The sequence below is a fragment of the Microcaecilia unicolor genome, chromosome 9, assembly GCF_901765095.1.
Source record: "Microcaecilia unicolor chromosome 9, aMicUni1.1, whole genome shotgun sequence".
NCBI classification, from domain to species: domain Eukaryota; kingdom Metazoa; phylum Chordata; class Amphibia; order Gymnophiona; family Siphonopidae; genus Microcaecilia; species Microcaecilia unicolor.
This window is the reverse complement of record NC_044039.1, coordinates 196,645,615-196,663,180: the sequence shown is the minus strand read 5'-3', so window position 1 is coordinate 196,663,180 and position 17,566 is coordinate 196,645,615. Positions and strand designations below refer to the sequence as shown.

Below are 17,566 nucleotides of genomic sequence, written 5' to 3'. Positions count from 1 at the left end.
AGAAAGGGAATGATGCATGGCAGGGCAATGTAGGAGAAAAGGCAGAGAAGTCAAGGAAAACTCTGGAACTGGGAGGGAGAGAGGACACTCCAACTGTGACGGAGGAAGGGATCCAGAAACAGGGAGGGAGGGAGGGAGGGAGGGAGGATCATCAAACACAGAGGGAAGGAGCTGGAACCTGGAGGGAGGGAGTGGGGGACCAGGAACTGGGAAGTAGGGAGGGACCAAACCTGGAACTGGGAGGTAGGGATGACCATGGAAGAGGGGGGGGGGGGGGGGGGGAAGTGGGGAGTGACAACAACCCTGGAACTGGATGAACCACACTGGAACTGGGAGGGAGTGAGGAGAGGGGAGGGGGGACCCTCCCCCCACACACTCTCATTATCACACACACTCTCTCTATCACATACACACACACCCAGTCTCACTCTCTTTCACACACACCCAGTCTCACTCTCTCTCTGTCACACACACACACACACACACACACACACACTCGCGTATTCACTCTCTCTCTCATACACTCACTCTCCTCTCATACACTCACTCTCACACACACTCTTTCAGACATACACACTCTGAGGAAACACCTTCCTAGCGCCCGTTTCATTCGTTTCAGAAACGGGCCTTTTTCACTAGTGTAATATAAAAGCACCAATCAAAAGCAAAATATGATGAAATACTAGCGTCTACTTATCTCAAACCGCGGTGAGAGCACTGCAAAAATCTTCAAAAGGCTTCCATCTGTGATTCATGTGGAAGAGGGTTTTGTTGCTCTTTCCCCCCCCCCCCCCCATAGAATAACACATAGCAAGATGTGCACCCAAATCCAAATTGATGCCAATTAGCACCCAATTATTGGCACTGATTGACTTGTTAGCCAATTTAGTTGGACAAACATCTTGGATCGGCACCCAATTTTGGAAGAGGCCCACACACACTCCTTTGTAAAGTGTGCACTCTTTCTAAAACAATGTGCACTATTTGCAAAACAACAGGGAAAATATTGTGTCAAACGAACGCACATCCCTACTTCCCACCCTAGACTTCAGAGACAGTTACTATTGGTTAGTTATGCTTAATAAGGGAGCAGTCAGGGGGTGGGAATATCCTGAAAGCCCCAACTGGCTGGGGGTGTGCCGTGAGGACTGGGTTGAAATTAAAACTTCTGGATTAAAGAATGAACAGATAAATTTGGAAAATATTCCTTTTTAGCTTTGTTAAGGTGGAAGTTGAAATGAAGTTCCTTCCTGACAGCTTGCTGGAAAGCTGGTGTGCAATCAAGTTAAATGTAATTTACAGTATTCTATAAGTTATACACATATCAGCCCCACCTATGCTCACCACTGTTCCCTCTGAGCAGGTGTCCTCCAACTGCACTGCTGCCGGGCGGGGGGGGGGGGGGGGGGTGTGCTGCTTTGATATTGTGTCTTCAGTCACTAGTGAAGGAAGGTTCCCTGGAGTTCTGCAAAGCTTGCCTGTCCATCACTATTAAAAATGTGACAGTGAAACAGCACCCTCTACTGGCAGGTCTGTAGGTGGAGGACTTCCTCTCAGTTTACAGGAAACAGCGATTCGCTCGCCCATGCCCCTCAATCATGAACACCCCTAGCACATAGACGCACTACTGCCATTTTACTCGCAAAAGGCACATACGTTTAAGTGACCTGTTATAGAAATGGGGGGGGGGGGGGGGGGGGGGGGGGGGTTGTGGTTTTCAAAAGAACACTGCAGCAACAAGGAAACTTCTGTACCCTCTAGGGACGTTACAATAGCCCAACATCTAGATAATTACTGTAGATGCCATTTTTTCGAATGAGCCTGTGGAACCTTTTCCACATGCCTGTTTTCATGAAATGCACAATTAATGAGGTGTTTTGCAGTAATTCACATCATTGCACCACATTATTTAGAAACTTAAATAAAATTTCGTATGTACTGGACTAAGGAGGGGACATTATCAATGTGGGCCACCGTTAAGATGTGTTATTTTACCACGGTCCCATTTTATGCAGTGAGAGCTAGTTACTAATACCTGGGCTTAACAGTAAAATCTATGTTTGTAACTTTCCCCCAAGCATGAAAGATTTCTAGTGAGAAGGGCCAACATTTCCATGTTTTTCACAAATGCAGTTTTGTATGGACATACAAGCCCACAAAAATGTTGGCATTTTTTTGTTTTATGGCTCAGGGTGTTTTCTGCATATTGTGTTGTGTGAAGGATCATCTGCAAAACATATGTTTAAATACATCAGCCTTTTCCGACTCAAATGTTCCAGTGATTTCTCTAAAATGTTCTTAATTTAGACTTTCTAAGAGATTTTGTTCTCTTGAAAATGAGAAGAATTACATGCTTTTGTTCTTTTAAATATTACACAATATACAGCTGGGGGGGTCCCCAAAATATTTAATGTAAAGGGCAACATACGTCATTTCAAGTCACTGACATGGCTCAAAGGATGCAGGTCCTTTTTAAGAACAGTCTAATGAGGGAGACAAAACCATGTTTGACCTTTTCAGTGATTGTGCTAGATAACCTTTACCACCTGTTTCCCCACTTTCCACAGCAACTGCCTCCTGGAGGAGATTGGGTTGTGTGGGTTTGTGTGTGACGTGCTCTCTCCCCCTTCTCTCCTCTCACTTTTTTTACCCCTGCTCCTTCCAACTCCCCTTCCTCCCTTCCCTTCTCTCATCTGCACATCATTTTCCCCTAAACCTGCATTTATTTATTGCAATTTTATCCCACATTTTCCCACCTATTTGCAGGCTCAATGTGGCTTACAGAGTTTTGTTATGACATTGTCATTCCAGGATATCAGATGCAATTAGTAATGCACAGAGATTAAGTATGGGAAGAGAAAAAGGAGAGTGTTAGGCGGGTAAGTATAGAAGGTGACCTTTCGTAACTGGGTGGTTTGGCGTGGTAGTTTAGTAAGGATATTGGTTCTCTTTGTAGGCCTTGTTGAAGAGGTATGTCTTCAGAGATTTGTGAGTTAGTTATTTCGTCAATAGTTTTCAGGGCTGTAGGTAATGCATTCCACAACTGCGTGCTCATGTAAGAGAAGGTAGTGGCATGCATCAGTTTGTATTTTAGTCCTTTACAGCTGGGGAAGTGCAGATTGAGAAATTTGCGGGATGATCTTATGGCGTTTCTGGGAGGTAGGTCCACGAGTCGTGGAATGCACTCACACACATCCCAGTCTTCCAACCTCGGGAGCCAAGGCACCCACAGGCTTTCTAGGGCCTTCCTCCATGAAAGCAGGCAGTCGCAGCTAGCTTGACCAAGATTAAGAAGCAGCCCCCCCCCCCCCCCACCTTGATAGCAATGGTGACCAGCCTATGACAGGTATAAGCTGGGGCTGAGCTGTCTTTGTAAGACCAAAAGCTGAGAGGATTCATCTTTGGTAGGCATGGTTCATTAATCCCGGCCTCTAGAGACAGCACCTACCACTGGCCCCTTTGCTCTCAGCATATTCCTGAGGCCTCTGTCACTTCACAAGAAGGATCCAAGTAGTGAGAGCTACTTATCCATGTGTGAAAAATATAATTGTTTCCGTACTTCCTCTTTTTCTTAACAGGCAGCTAAAACATGGCATTTACTTCGACTTACCATTAGATCTGAATCAAATTATAAAATGTTTCATCGCCAAGTAAAACCTTTTTTGTTTTTGAGATAAGATTTGAATTTTTATTAGTTTAGATAACCCCTCCATAATTTGTGATATCTCAGAAATGACTATTAAACTCTTATTGTAAATCTGCAATCAGCCAGTTAATTGGTAATCACAGTATAAAAGTATTCCTATTATTATTGCTAGAGTCGGGGCTGATTATAAGCTGCATGCTGAAATCTTCCAGAAGGGAAGGGGGGGGGGGGGGGGAGAGGGGCAGAAATGGGGGATAGAATGCATGGGCAGGAAAAAAAAAGAAAAAAACCTTGCTTGGTAAGTCAGATCCAATTTATGGACAGGAAAAGCATGATGGGAAACAGCATGCTCCGAGAGCTGCCACCCACCCGGGACCAGTTTAGAGACCCCCGTTATGCTTAAGTGAAGTTTCCATTTTTTGCTCTATCAGGAGACAGAGTTCGTCTTATCTCCTCAGAAACATCAGGCTGAAAGGTCTCAAGCAAGAAAGATGAATAGCCTCTTCAGTGACTCTCTGAAGTAAGTAGGTGTTTCCAGTGGCGTAGGAAGGGGGGGGGGGGCGGGCGGGCCAATCCGCCGAGTGCACGCCGCTGGGGGGTGTCGGCGCCTCACTGGTTCCTTGCTCTCTCTGCCCCGGAACAGGTTACTTCCTGTTCCGGGGCAGAGAGAGCAAGGAACCAGCGAGGCGCCGACACCCCCCAGCGGCGTGCACTCGGCGGATTGGCCCTCCCGCCCCTCAACGCCTTCCAGGTATGTTCTCGCGGGCGGGTGGGGGGGGTGTTGCGCTACAGAGGGGGGAGGGTGCGTCACGCTGCACCCGGGGGGGGGGGGGGGGGTGTGCACAGCGGCGACCCGCCCCGGGTGTCAGCTGCCCTCGCGACGCCACTGGGTGTTTCAAGGATTTGATAGCAAGTTGGAAGCTGAATGCATGCTGCAGGAATGAAAACACTGGCAGCTTGGACCAGCAAGATGAAAAATGGGTCACAGTCACTAGGAAAAAAAGGGGGGGATTGCATGGAACAGCATAGGTGCAGGGGTATAGCCAGATACCTAATTTTGGGCTGGCACAACAACCCCACCTTGTCACCCCCTCACCTGGCATCTCACCTTTCCTCTCCCAGGTGACAGAGAGGGGTCACTTAACTCCACGACCCCCCCCCCCCCCACTACCTTTAAATCCTTTAGGCCTTTGCCACTTCGAACCTTCCCTCTGATGCAACTTCCAAGAAGCTGCATCAGAGGGAAGGCTTGAGCCAGCGCGAGTAGTAGGGGAAATGTGTTGCTACTTGCTGCCAGCAAAGAACTAAAGGATTTAAAGGTATAAGTGGTTGGGGGAGTATTATTGTGGTGACACCCCTCCCCAGCCTCCTGGAGGGAGAGATGCTGGGGGTCTTCAGCTGGTGGGGTTTGTGGATCCTGCCAGCCACATTGCTCCTGTGCTGCTGCTGGGTGGACCTGAGCCCACCGGTGGCTATTCCACAGGCTGAGGAGTAGGCAAAACAGGGATTGGAAGTGTGGCCTAGTGGTTAGAGCACCGGTCTTGTAATCCAGAGGTGGCTGGTTCAGATCCCACTGCTGCTCCTTGTGATCTTGGGCAAGTCACTTAACCCTCCATTGCCTCAGGTACAAACTTAGATTGTGAGCCGTCCTGGGACAGAGAAATATCCAGTGTACCTGAATGTAACTCACCTTGAGCTACTACTGAAAAATGGCAACATAGGAGGAGCCAGATCGCTGTAGGTACAGGAAGGAAAAGTACTGGAAAAAAGACATGTGGGAAGGCAAGTCTTGTGGTTCTCATCCATCTTCATAGCATCTGCTTGCATTGGTAAGAGAGAGAAAGTCTGGACATTTCAATCAGCTTGAACTTTCAAATACAAAAGAAAAAAATATTTCCAGAGATTTAGACAGTGGAATGCACCAAACTGTGTCAGTCAAGCCTGCTTGGCTGTAGACAGAGACAGCTGGCTGGAGCAGACAAGAAGAACTTTGCATGTCTGCAATCGACCGTTTGGAACTTTAAAGAGACTCTGAGTTACTCCCACCCCTTCATTTTTGTGCTGGACCGAGACCCAGTACAAATTAGATGCAACCTGGGCCCCGAAAGGGGGCCGGACAGGACCGAGCCTTCCCCCTTCTCGAAGGCAGTCGGGGAAGAAAGGCAAATCCGTCCTTTATCATCTCTCCCCGCCGGGCCATCTAGTCCCAGACCGTTCAGCTGGGGCGGGGGGCGGACGCAGCTGAGCCTCCCGCTACCCCCATGGCGGGCCAGAGAGGGGCTGGGGCGACTCTACTCACACTGGCCTTCCTCCTGCTGCTCTCCCGGCCGGGCCGCGTCGCCTCACACCCGCAGTGCCTGGACTTCAAGCCGCCCTTCCGGCCGCCCAGCGAACTCCTCTTCTGCGTCCAGTACAAGGACTTCGGCTGCTGCGACTCTACCCGGGACCGCGACCTGCTCGCGCGCTACCACGACGTCCTCGCGCGCCTCGACCCGCACAGCCAGGAGACCTGCGCCTCGCACGTGCAGGACATCCTATGCCAGGTGGGTGAGCCGCCGCCCCGCCCTGCTCTGCCCGCGCTCTTCTCCCCTCTCCCATAGCCCCCGCCCCAGCCCGCGCGCCTCGACTCGCACAGCCATGAGAACTGCGCCTTGCACGTGCAGGACATCCTATGCCAGGTGGGTGAGCCGCCGCCCCGCCCTGCACGCGCTCTTCTCCCCTCTCTCATTGCCCTCCCCCCCACCAGCCCGCGCGCCTAGTGTAATGCTGTCTGCTGCTCTCTCTATTACTGCCACTGTTGTCCTAACTAATCGCTCATTCTCCATGGTCCTGTTGTCTTTGCCGTTTGCCCTTGCTCTCCCTGCCTGGGCTGGTTAGGAGGCAGGACGGCAACTACTGGGTGCCTTACCATCCCCTCCCCCCAATTAAATTTTGGGACCCTAGCCAGTGGCATAGCCAGACACAATTTTGGGCAGGCCTGAGCCCAAAGTGGGTGGGCACAATATTTCTCTGTTCCACCTTGGCATCACACCTCAGTATAAATACCTTAGCTAATTAGGATCCCCAACAGTGGCATACCTAGCTTGGTTGCCACCCTGGGCAGGGCACCCCCCTCCTGCAGGTGTATCACGCCCCTGCCCTGCCAAAATGCCGTCTGGCTATGCCTCTGACAGGTGCTGCCCTGCGACATCTTCCCTTTCTGCTGCGTGGCCTGCCCCAGTTGAAATAGGAAGTTACCTCAGAGACAGCAGGCCACTGAAGTAGAAAGAACGTGGGGCTGGTGGTAGGACAGCGCCTGTGAATCGCTGCCGCCGCCTGGCAAGTTTTGAAACAAATTAAAGGTAGACTCAGGGGAAGAGGGGAGATGCTGGGTGTGGTGGGGGGGGGGAAGAGTGTGAGAGAAGTTGGGCTTGGGGCAAGGAGGCAGGGCCGGTGGAACGCGGTAAGCAGGGTATGCATGGCAAGGGGGCGCCAACATTTGGTGGGGGCACCAGAGACTGTCATTCTTACCGTTCCTTACGCTCCCCCCACCACCATAGCAATGCTGCCACCCCCCTGCCGCTACTCCATCTCTGGCGCTCTCCACTTTTCTGTGCCGCGGACGGCCCCACTGTATTTTAAAAATGGCTGCTGAGGCTTCTGGCGGCAGTCGAAGGCTCAGCAGCCATTTTGGGAAAACACAGCGGTGGCGCCCTCAGCACAGAAGCGGAGAGCGCCGGAGACGGAGTGGTGGCAGCGGGCAGGAAAGAGTGGGATTCTTTTCTGACCACACAGAGGCCACTACACCACCAGGGTGGATGGCAAGGTAGGACTCTAGAACACTGGAGGGGGATGGCAGCATTGCTGTGGGGTGGGGGCAGTTTTTGGTACAGTATATGTCATCACAAGGACAAAATATAAGGAAACCAATGGACTGCATTAGGGGCTTAAAGCCCATTTAGTTATGTTAAAAGAAATGAGAGATCTGCATGAAAGAAAATATTTCTTTTTATTATTTTGACTTATGAAAACCACTTGTTCCCGAAACATGCTCAAAACAGAATAATCCATTTGTACAAAAGAGATGAGATGAAGATGTGATTCCATGTGCCCCAATGAAAGAAGAGTTTAATTTTATTTCCAGTCTTTACAGCTACAATTAGTTTTTAAAGCAGTTTTAGTGATATTCAATTTTATTGCATGATATTTATATCTACACTAGTAAAGAAGGCCCGTTTCTGGAGCAAATGAAACGGGCACTAGCAAGGTTTTCCTCCCCAACACCCCCCTCCCTCCCTCCCTACCTACCCACCTGTTCGTCATTCTGAAGCCACTGACGCCATTGCTCCGGACCTCGTGAACCCACCTTCATGAGCTTTTTGGTTCTGAAGCTAATGACGCCATTGCTCCGCCCTCGATGCGTTGAGCCATTGCTCCGTTCTCGACGTCATCACGTTTGATGCGAGGGCGGGGCCCAGAGACTTGGTGCTTTTGGAGGCTTCACCACCACGAACCCTTCATGACGGAAGTGACGTCAGTGGCTTGGCTGCATTGACATCAGTGTCCTCAGAACGTTGAGGGTGAGTTGTATTATATAGGACTAGTAAAAATGGCCCGTTTCTGGCGCCGATGAAATGGGCGGTAGCGGGCACGGGACTCCCTTCCCCTCCCCTTCCGGTACCGTCCCTACTGCTCCCTGTGCATTAGTTTTTGTGTTCCGCCATCGACGTCATCACGTGTGACGCGAGGGCGGGGCATGAAGATGGTGTGGTGGCTTCACCACCATGAAACCATGAACCGGTGTGTGAGTGACTTCAGTGACGTCAGTGTCCTCAGAACGTTGAGGCTGCGTTGTATTATAGTAGATAAGGAAAGCTATCAAGTAAAAAAAACAGAAAAACCCTTTTGTTCTTCACCTTTTAAGGCACTGGGCTGAATAAGGGGGCAGGGTGGTAGAAAGTGGGGGAGGGAGAAGAGAGAAAGGAGATGCTGGACGGAGGGGGGGGGTCAAGTTTATTTCAATTTACTAATCCACCAGCTGGACGTACCATCTAGGCGGCTTACAATGTAATCAAATATAAAGAAAGTGATAGTATGTATACACAGACAAACAATAGACAGTAAGGTAAAAAGGGAGGAAATCCATATATTTAAGTAAGACAAAGAGGGGGCGAGAAAAAAACAGTAGGAATGCTCCAATTCTTTCAAAGTGTAACCAGGCGCTCTGCTAAGGAAGAAAATTAACTAAAGGCATCCTTGAATAGTTACGTCTCAATGTCAGTTAATAGGGAAGTCTGTTTCTGCAAAGAGACAGGTAGAAGGTTCCATAGATACGGTCCCTGTACTGAAAAGAAGGAGACGGGAGTATGTTCATGTTGAAGCTGTTTGTAAGTTGGAACAATGAGCAAATTGTGGTCGAGAGAGTGGAGAGAGCGTATGGAAGTATAAAGAAGGATCACAGAAAAAGGAAAAGTTATTGATTCTGTGAATGTTGGTTGATTTCTCTTTTGTACAATGGTATATATATATATATATAGTGGAGGAGTGGCCTAGTGGTTAAGGTGGTGGACTTTGGTCCTGAGGAACTGAGTTCAATTCCCACTTCAGGCACAGGCAGCTCCTTGTGACTCTGGGCAAGTCACTTAACCCTCCATTGCCCCATGTAAGCCGCATTGAGCCTGCCATGAGTGGGAAAGCACAGGGTACAAATGTAACCAAAATAAAATAGATACTATTGGAGATTCTACATGGAATGTTGCTATTCCACTAGCAACATTCCATGTAGAAGGCTGCAGGCTTCTGTTTCTGTGAGTCTGACGTCCTGCACGTACGTGCAGGATGTCAGACTCACAGAAGCAGAAGCCTGCGCGGCCACATTGGTGATCTGCAAGGGCCGACTTCTACATGGAATGTTGCTACTATTGGAGATTCTACATGGAATGTTGCTATTCCACTAGCAACATTCCATGTAGAAGCCTGCCCTTGCAGCCGTGCAGGCTTCTTTTTCTGTGAGTCTGACGTCCTGCACGTACGTGCAGGGCGTCAGACTCACAGAAACAGAAGCCTGCGCGGCTGCAAGGGCAGGCTTCTACATGGAATTCTGCTAGTGGAGAAGTGGCCTAGTGGTTAGGGTGGTGGACTTTGGTCCTGAGGAAGTGAGTTCAATTCCCACTTCAGGCACAGGCAGCTCCTTGTGACTCTGGGCAAGTCACTTAACCCTCCATTGCCCCATGTAAGCCGCATTGAGCCTACCATGAGTGGGAAAGCACGGGGTACAAATTTAACAAAAATAAAATAAGCATATTTTTGCTGGATTGTATTGATCTTATCGTCAATAAAACAGATTTAAACATAAAGAAGGAGCAGACGGCAAAGATAAAGTGGTTCTGTTGAGGCTAAAATTTTGTAAACCGTAAGTAGCAATTTATACGTGATATGGTGGGATATGGGGAGCCAATGGGAATTCTTCAAGAGAGGGGTGATATGATCAGATTTCTTCGCATTGTGTATTAATTGAATAGCAGTCGAAAACCTTTATGGAGAGAGTTACAGTAATCAATTTGAGATATGACTAGTGAAGGTACCAAAGTAGTCAAAGCAGAACAGTGTAGAAGTGACTGGAGAGAACGGATTAATCGTAATCAAAATAATAAGTGCTTCACGATCTGTCCTATTTGTTCTCTAAATTCTAGTTTAGTATCTATTAGTATTCCTAAAACACCTGTGACCGACTGTTGTGAAACAGGAAAATTACATAAAGCAATTGATAAGCGGGGATTTTGAGCAATACTCACAGAAAAATGTTATACCGAATGTTCTCTTACTATTGTTCTGTTGCCCTATCAGTTTCCCGTTGTTTCTTTTCATTGTTCCATTGTTCTTTTCCATTGTTCTATTCCCTCAACGATACGCTGACTTTGTCTTCGCATAACTCCTCACAATGTAATTCCATAACCGAGTTGTAACAAATTGTATTTCCATCATTTACAATGTATTGTAAGCCACACTGAACCCGCAAATAGGTGGGAAAATGTGGGATACAAATGCAATAAATAAATAAATAAATAAATATGGTTTGTAAAAAGTAATAGTTTTGACTTATCTGGATTAAGAATTAAAAAAATGTTCCTGAAGCTATGTTGTTATTTTTTGAAAGATTTGCATTGATATTAATAATGGTTGTAGGACTAAAGTGATCTATTAATGAAAGAAGTTGGATATCATCAGCTTAAACAAACAGAGTGAATCCCAACACTCCCAAAAAATCACTACTAGTCTAATGGACCCCCCCTGGCATCCCCCCCAAAAAACCCTGGTGGACTAGCAAACCCTGCATCCCCCTCCATAGCTTTAAATTGGGAGGCAGGAGCGATGTCTGCTCCTACCTCTGGTTAAAAGATAAAAAAAACAGAGAGTAGGGTTAAATGATCAGTATTCTCAGTGGAGAAGGGTAGATAGTGGGGGGGGGGGGGGGGGGTCCCTGGAGTCTGTGCTGGGATCACTGCTTTTTAACATTTATAAATGTGATCTAGAGATGGGAATAACTAGTGAGTTCATTAAATTTGCTGAAGTCACAAAGTTATTTAAAGCTGTTAAATTGAAAGAGGATTGTGAAAAATTTCAAGAGGACCTTATGAGACTGGGCATCCAAATGGAAGATAAAGTTGAATGTGAGCAGGGCCACCGAGCGACAAAGCTGGGCCCGGGGCAAACACCTCTTGGGCCCGCGCGCCACCCCCCTCCAGGCCCACGCCCCCCCCTGCCTGCTTACTTGCATGTATTCTCTCCTGCTAGCTCTGTTCTGCTGCCCAGATCCTTCTTCCTCCCACGTCCAAACAGGAAGTGCTTTACACAGGAGGCAGGACGTGGCAGGAAGAAGGGCCTGTGGCCGGCAGAGCAGAGTTAACATGATAACTCAGCTCTGCGACACAGGAACAGGCGAGCCATGCTAGTGCCAGGCAGGCACCAGCCCCCCCCCCCCCCCAGGAGGCTGGGCCCTGGGGAATTTTGCACCCCATCCCCTCTCTTGGCGGGCCTGAATGTGAGCAAGTGCAAAGTGATTCATGGGGGAAAGAGGAACCCAAACTATAGCTACATGATGCAAGGTTCAACATTAGGAGTCACTACCCCAGGAAAAGGAGCTTAGCCTAGAATGGGTGGCAGAGCTGGTGGTTGGGAGGCGGGGCTAGTGTGGGCAGACTTATACGGTCTGTGCCAGAGCTGGTGGTAGGTGGCAGGGATAGTGCTGGGCAGACTTATACGGTCTGTGCCAGAGCTGGTGGTTGGGAGGCGGGGTTGGTGGTTGGGAGGCGGGGTTGGTGGTTGGGAGGCGGGGATAGTGCTGGGTAGACTTATACGGTCTGTGCCAGAGCTGGTGGTTGGGAGGCGGGGCTGGTGGTTAGGAGGCGGGGATAGTGCTGGGCAGACTTATACGGTCTGTGCCAGAGCCGGTGGTGGGTGGCAGGGATAGTGCTGGGCAGACTTATACGATCTGTGCCAGAGCTGGTGGTTGGGAGGCGGGGTTGGTGGTTGGGAGGCGGGGATAGTGCTGGGCAGACTTACACGGTCTGTGCCAGAGCTGGTGGTTGGGAGGCGGGGTTGGTGGTTGGGAGGCGGGGATAGGGCTGGCCAGACTTATACGGTCTGTGCACTGAAGAGGACAGTACAAATAAAAAAAAGTAGCACATATGAATTTATCTTCTTGGGCAGACTGGATGGACCGTGCAGGTCTTTTTCTGCCGTCATCTACTATGTTACTATGTTAGGTTTCATCGTTGATGATATGTTGAAACCCTGAGCTTAGCGTGCAGCAGCGTCTAAGAAAGCGAATAGAATGTTAGGAGTTATTAGAAAAGTAATGGAAAACAAAATAATGAGAATGTTATAATGGACATGGGGGAAGCCACTGCTTGCCCTGGGATTGGTAGCATGGAATGTTGCTACTAATTGGGTTTCTGCCAGGTTCTTGTGACCTGGATTGGCCACTGTTGGAAGCAGGATACTGGGCTGGATAGACCATTGCTTGACCCAGTACTGCTAGTCTTATGTCCTTATGTTCTTTGTATTACTCAGTGGTGTGACAGCACCTCGAATATTGTGTAATTCTGGTCACTGTATCTCAAAAAAGATATGGAGGAATTAGAAAAGGTACAGAGAAGGGCGATGAAAGTGAGAAAGGGTACGGGACGACTTCCCTATGAGGAAAGGCTAAAACGGCAGAGGGGCGATATGATAGAGGACTATAAAATACCCAGTAGAGTGGAACGGGTAGATGTGAATTGCTTGTTTACTCTTTCCAAAAATACTAGGACTAGGGGGCTAAGTAAAACAAACTGGAGAAAATATTTCTTCACGCAATGTGTAATTAAACTCTGGAATTTGTTGCTAGAGAATGTGGTAAAAGCAGTTAGCTTAGAAGGGTTTAAAAAAGGTTTGGATAATTTCCTAAAAGAAAAGTCCAAAAGACATTATTAAGATGGATAGGGAAAGTCCACTGCTTATTTCTAGGATAAGCAGCATAAAATCTGTTTTACTGTTCTGGGATCTTGCCAGGTACTTGTGACCAGGATTGGCCACTGTTGGAAACAGGATAGTGGGCTTGATGGACCTTCGGTCTGTCCCAGTATAGCAGCGTTTACGTTCTTATGTTCTAATCTTTCAAAATGGCAGTGCCTGACTTCATGCAGAGCTAGTCTGCCAAAATATTGCAGAAATACATAATTGCCGTATTAGGGATAGACTGAAGTTCAATCAAGCTCAGTATCCTGTTTCCAACAGTGGTCAATTTAGCTAATAAGTACCTGGCAGGATCCCAAAGAATACAGTCTATGCTGCTTATCACAGGAATAAGCAGTAGCTTTTCTCCAAGTCCACCTTTAGTAGAGATTGTCTAAATATTTTAGTAAACCACAAGACACTAACTGCTTTTGCTACATTCTCTGGCAATGAGTTCTAGAACTTAAATACATGTTGAGTGAAAAAATATTTTTTCCCCAATTTGTTTTAAATGTATTATTTAGTAACTTCATTGTGTGCCCCCTAGTCCTTGTACTTTTGGAAACCGTAACAGTGGCGTACCAAGGGGGGGGCGGTGGGGGCGTTCCACCCCAGGTGCACGCTGCTGGGGGGGTGCCGCGCGCCGGTCAGCGTCGTTCATTTCCATGCTCCCTTTGCCCCGGAACAGGAAGTAACCTGTTCTGAGGCAGAGGGAGCATGGAAACGAACAACGCTGACCGGCGCACGGCACCCCCCCCCAGCGGCGTGCCCCCGGGAGGGGTTTCTTTCACCAGGGTGGGGGGCTGTCCCTTCGCCGGGGGGGGGGGGGCTGCATCGGCGATCCGCCCCGGGTGTCAGCGCCCCTCGGAACGCCATTGAACAGTAAACATGCGATTTGCAGTCTCATAGACCTGTGTTATATTTGTCTCTTTTCTAAGCTGTAGAGTCCTAACCTCTTTAGCCTTTCTTCATATGAGAGTTGTTCCACCGCCTTTATCTTTTTATTGCCTTCTCTGTAACTTTTCTAATTCTGCTACATCTTTTATGCTTCATTTGGCAGACTGACCTTGCGTGCTGTGTCCCAGGATGCACTGTGTGGGTCAGGTATCACTTTTCTGAATGATGTTGGTGGTGGAGGCAGAAGTGAGTGGGCATCAGTCCTGTCTTGCCTCAGTTACAAATGCAGATTGTGAGCCCTCCAGGGACTTAAAAACACTTACTGTACCTGAATGTACAGCGCTTCTGTAAGAACATAAGAATAGCAATACTGGGTCAGACCAATGGCCCATCTAGCCCAGTATCCTGCTTCCAGCAGTGGCCAATTCAGGTCACAAGTACCTGGCAGAAACCCAATTAGTAGCACTTTCCATGCTACCAATTCCAGGACAAGCAGTGGCTTCCTTCACGTCCATCTCAATAACAGACAATGGACTTTTCCTCCAGGAACTTGGCCAAACCTTTTTAAAACCCAGGTATATTAACCACCGTTACCACATCCTCCGGCAACAAGTTCCAGAGCTTAACTATTCTGTCAGTGAAAAAAAAGATTTTCTGCTATTTGTTTTTTAAAAGTATTTCCATGCAGTTTCATTGAGTGTCCCCTGGTGTTTGTACTTTTTGAATGAGTGAAAAATCGATTCACCACCACCCACTCCATACCACTCAGGATTTTGTACACCTCAATCACATCCCCCCTCAGACATTTCTTTCCAAGTTGAAGAGCCCTAACCTCTATAGCCTTTCCTCATATGGGAGCAGTTCCATTCCCCCCTATCATTTTTGTCGCTCTTTGAACCTTTTCTAATTCCACTGTATGTTTTTTGAGATACGGCGACCAGACTTGAACACAGTACTCGTGAGGTCGCACCATGGAGTGATACAGAGGCACCATAATATTTTTGGTCTTATTTTGCATCCTAATAATTCCTAGCATCCTCTTTGCTCTTTTGGCCGCTACTTCACACTGGGCAGAAGATTTCAGCGTATTGTATACACTGACACCCAGGTCTTTTTCTTGAGTGCTGACTCCTAAGGTGGACCCTAGCATCAGATAACTATGATTCGGATTATTCTTTCCAATGTGTATCACTTTGCATTTGTCTACATTAAATTTCACCTGCCATTTGGATGACCAGTCTTCCAGTTTCCTAAGATCTTCCTGCAATTTTTCACAATCTGCCTAAGTTTTGACAACTTTGAATCATTTCGTGTCATCTGCAAATTTAATCACCTCGCTCGTCATTCCGATTTCTAGATCATTTATAAATACGTTAAATAACACCAGTCCCAGTACAGATCCCTGCGGCACTCCACTATTCACTCTCCTCCATTGAAAAAAATGGTCATTTAACCCTACCTTCTGTTTCCTGTCCAATAACCAGTTCTTACCACAGAAGGACATTGCCTCCTATCCCATGACTTTTTAATTTTCTCAGGAGTCTCTCATGAGGTACTTTATCAAAAGCTGTCTGAAAATCTAGATACATTACATAAACTGGCTCACCTTTATCAGCATGTTTATTCACGCCTTCAAAGAAATTAAGCAAATTGGTGAGGCAAGACCTCCCTTGGCTGAATCCATTCTGACTCTGTCCCATTAAACCATGTTTGCCTATGTGTTCTGTAATTTTATTCTTTATAATAGTTTCTACTATTTTGCCCGGCACTGAAGTCAGGCTTACTGATCTGTAATTTCCCTGATCACCCCTGGACAATTTTTAAAAATCAGTTTCACATTGGCCATCCTCTAGTCTTCAGGTACTACGGACAATTTTAACGACAGGTTAGAGATCACTAGCAGCAGATCAGCAATTTCATGTTTGAGTTCTTTCAATACCCTGGGGTGTATACCATCCGGTCCAGGTGATTTATCACTCTTTAACTTGTCAATTTGGCTCAGTACATCTTCCAAGTTCACCGAGGTTTCTTTCAGTTCCTCCGCATCGTCACCTCTGAAAACCATTTCTGGTATAGGTAGATTTCTTATATTTCCTTATCTAAGCACAATATCACACTTAGGTTCACTCTCTAAAATTAGTTGTAACTTATCAGATATACCAATAAAACAGAGACAGAAGCAAAGAATTCTTTCGGTCTCTCAGCTATAGCCTTGTCCTCCCTGAGTGCTCCTTTTGCTCCTTCCTGTAGCTTTTAAACTTGTAGGTGGTATATAAGAAATTAAATAAATAAATAAATAAAACTCCTTAAAAGGTATGCAGGGGAGGGGGCCAGGGTCTATTAGATCAGGGATTTTTTTGGAGGGGGGGGGAATTGGAGGGAATTTCTGGGGAAGGGAGATGGGGTCCATTAGTTCACCAGGGAATTTTTTTGAGGTGTGTTGGGAGGGACTTGAGGGGTCATCTCTGGGGTCAGGGAGGCAGTCCACTAGACCTCTGGGGAATTTTTTAGTGGTATCGGGGTAGGAATCAGGGGGGTCATCCCTAGGGATTGTGGGATGACCTCAAGATCACCAGGGATTTTTTGGGAAGGTGTTAGGGGAAGTGAAGTAAACCCAGAGGGAAAGCATCATCATTAAAAAAACAAAAGTCTCCCTTCCTGTCAGTGCATGAGCCAATCACTGCCCATTCACTGACAGGAAGGGCAACATTTTACCAGTGGCGTACCAAGGGGGGGGGGCGGTCCACTCCGGGTGCACGCCGCTGGGGGGGGGGGGGTGCTGCATGCCTGTTGGCTCCGAGTCCGCTCGTTCCCTCCCTGCTGCTCCCTCTGTGCGGAACAGGTTACTTCTTGATCCGGGGCAGAGGGAGTAGCAGCCAGGGAACGAGCGGACTCGGAGCCAACAGGCGCGCGGCACTCCCCCCAGCAGGTAAAAATGCACCTGGGGGGGGGGGTAATTTTGCGGGGGGGGGGGTCGCGCATCGGCAATCCGCCCCGGGTGTCAGCCAGCCTAGGAACGCCACTGCATTTTACTCTTCACTGTAGCAAATGGCTGCATATTACCAACTCAAAAATGAGCCAATCCCTATATATATATCTGATAAGTGAAACTCAGGTTCTAACTTGCTCAATATATAAATTTTGAAGGGAGTATAGGAGAATTCAGTGTAACTGCGCCTGCAGCAGAGCGTACATTTAAAGTGAACCCAGCTGATAAACGGCCCACTTAATTGCTCTACACATCACCAAGCTCCTTTAATTAACTCCCATTTTTATATGTGAACATTTTCCTGAAATGTTGACAAACCCATGATTAAATATACCAGTAGTGATCTTTAAAACGTAGTGCTATGGATAATCATACCTGCGTTTTATCACATTGCTTAGGAGCACTGTCCAATCCAAGCAGTCCACAAGCTTTGTGCCCAGGGGGATTATCACAGCCAATGAGGTCTGACTGAGGCATGATAGTAGTTAGTTGTGCTATGGATTTTCAGGAGATTTCATTTCTAGTATACTGCTTGTATTCAACTTTTAATAATTTTATGT

The 17,566-nt window shown here is 47.6% G+C and overlaps 1 protein-coding gene across 2 annotated transcripts in view; it reads left to right on the top strand.

The window, feature by feature from the left end:
- Positions 1–5,576: 5,576 nt before the first annotated feature.
- Positions 5,577–17,566, top strand: part of LOC115477050 (HHIP-like protein 1) — a 42,171-nt gene continuing 30,181 nt past the window's right edge. For both annotated transcript variants that reach the window (XM_030213664.1, XM_030213665.1), the window contains exon 1: positions 5,577–6,189. In XM_030213664.1, the coding sequence (XP_030069524.1) occupies positions 5,908–6,189 (282 nt within the window). In that variant the 5' untranslated portion in view covers positions 5,577–5,907. The remainder of the gene's footprint in view (positions 6,190–17,566) is intronic.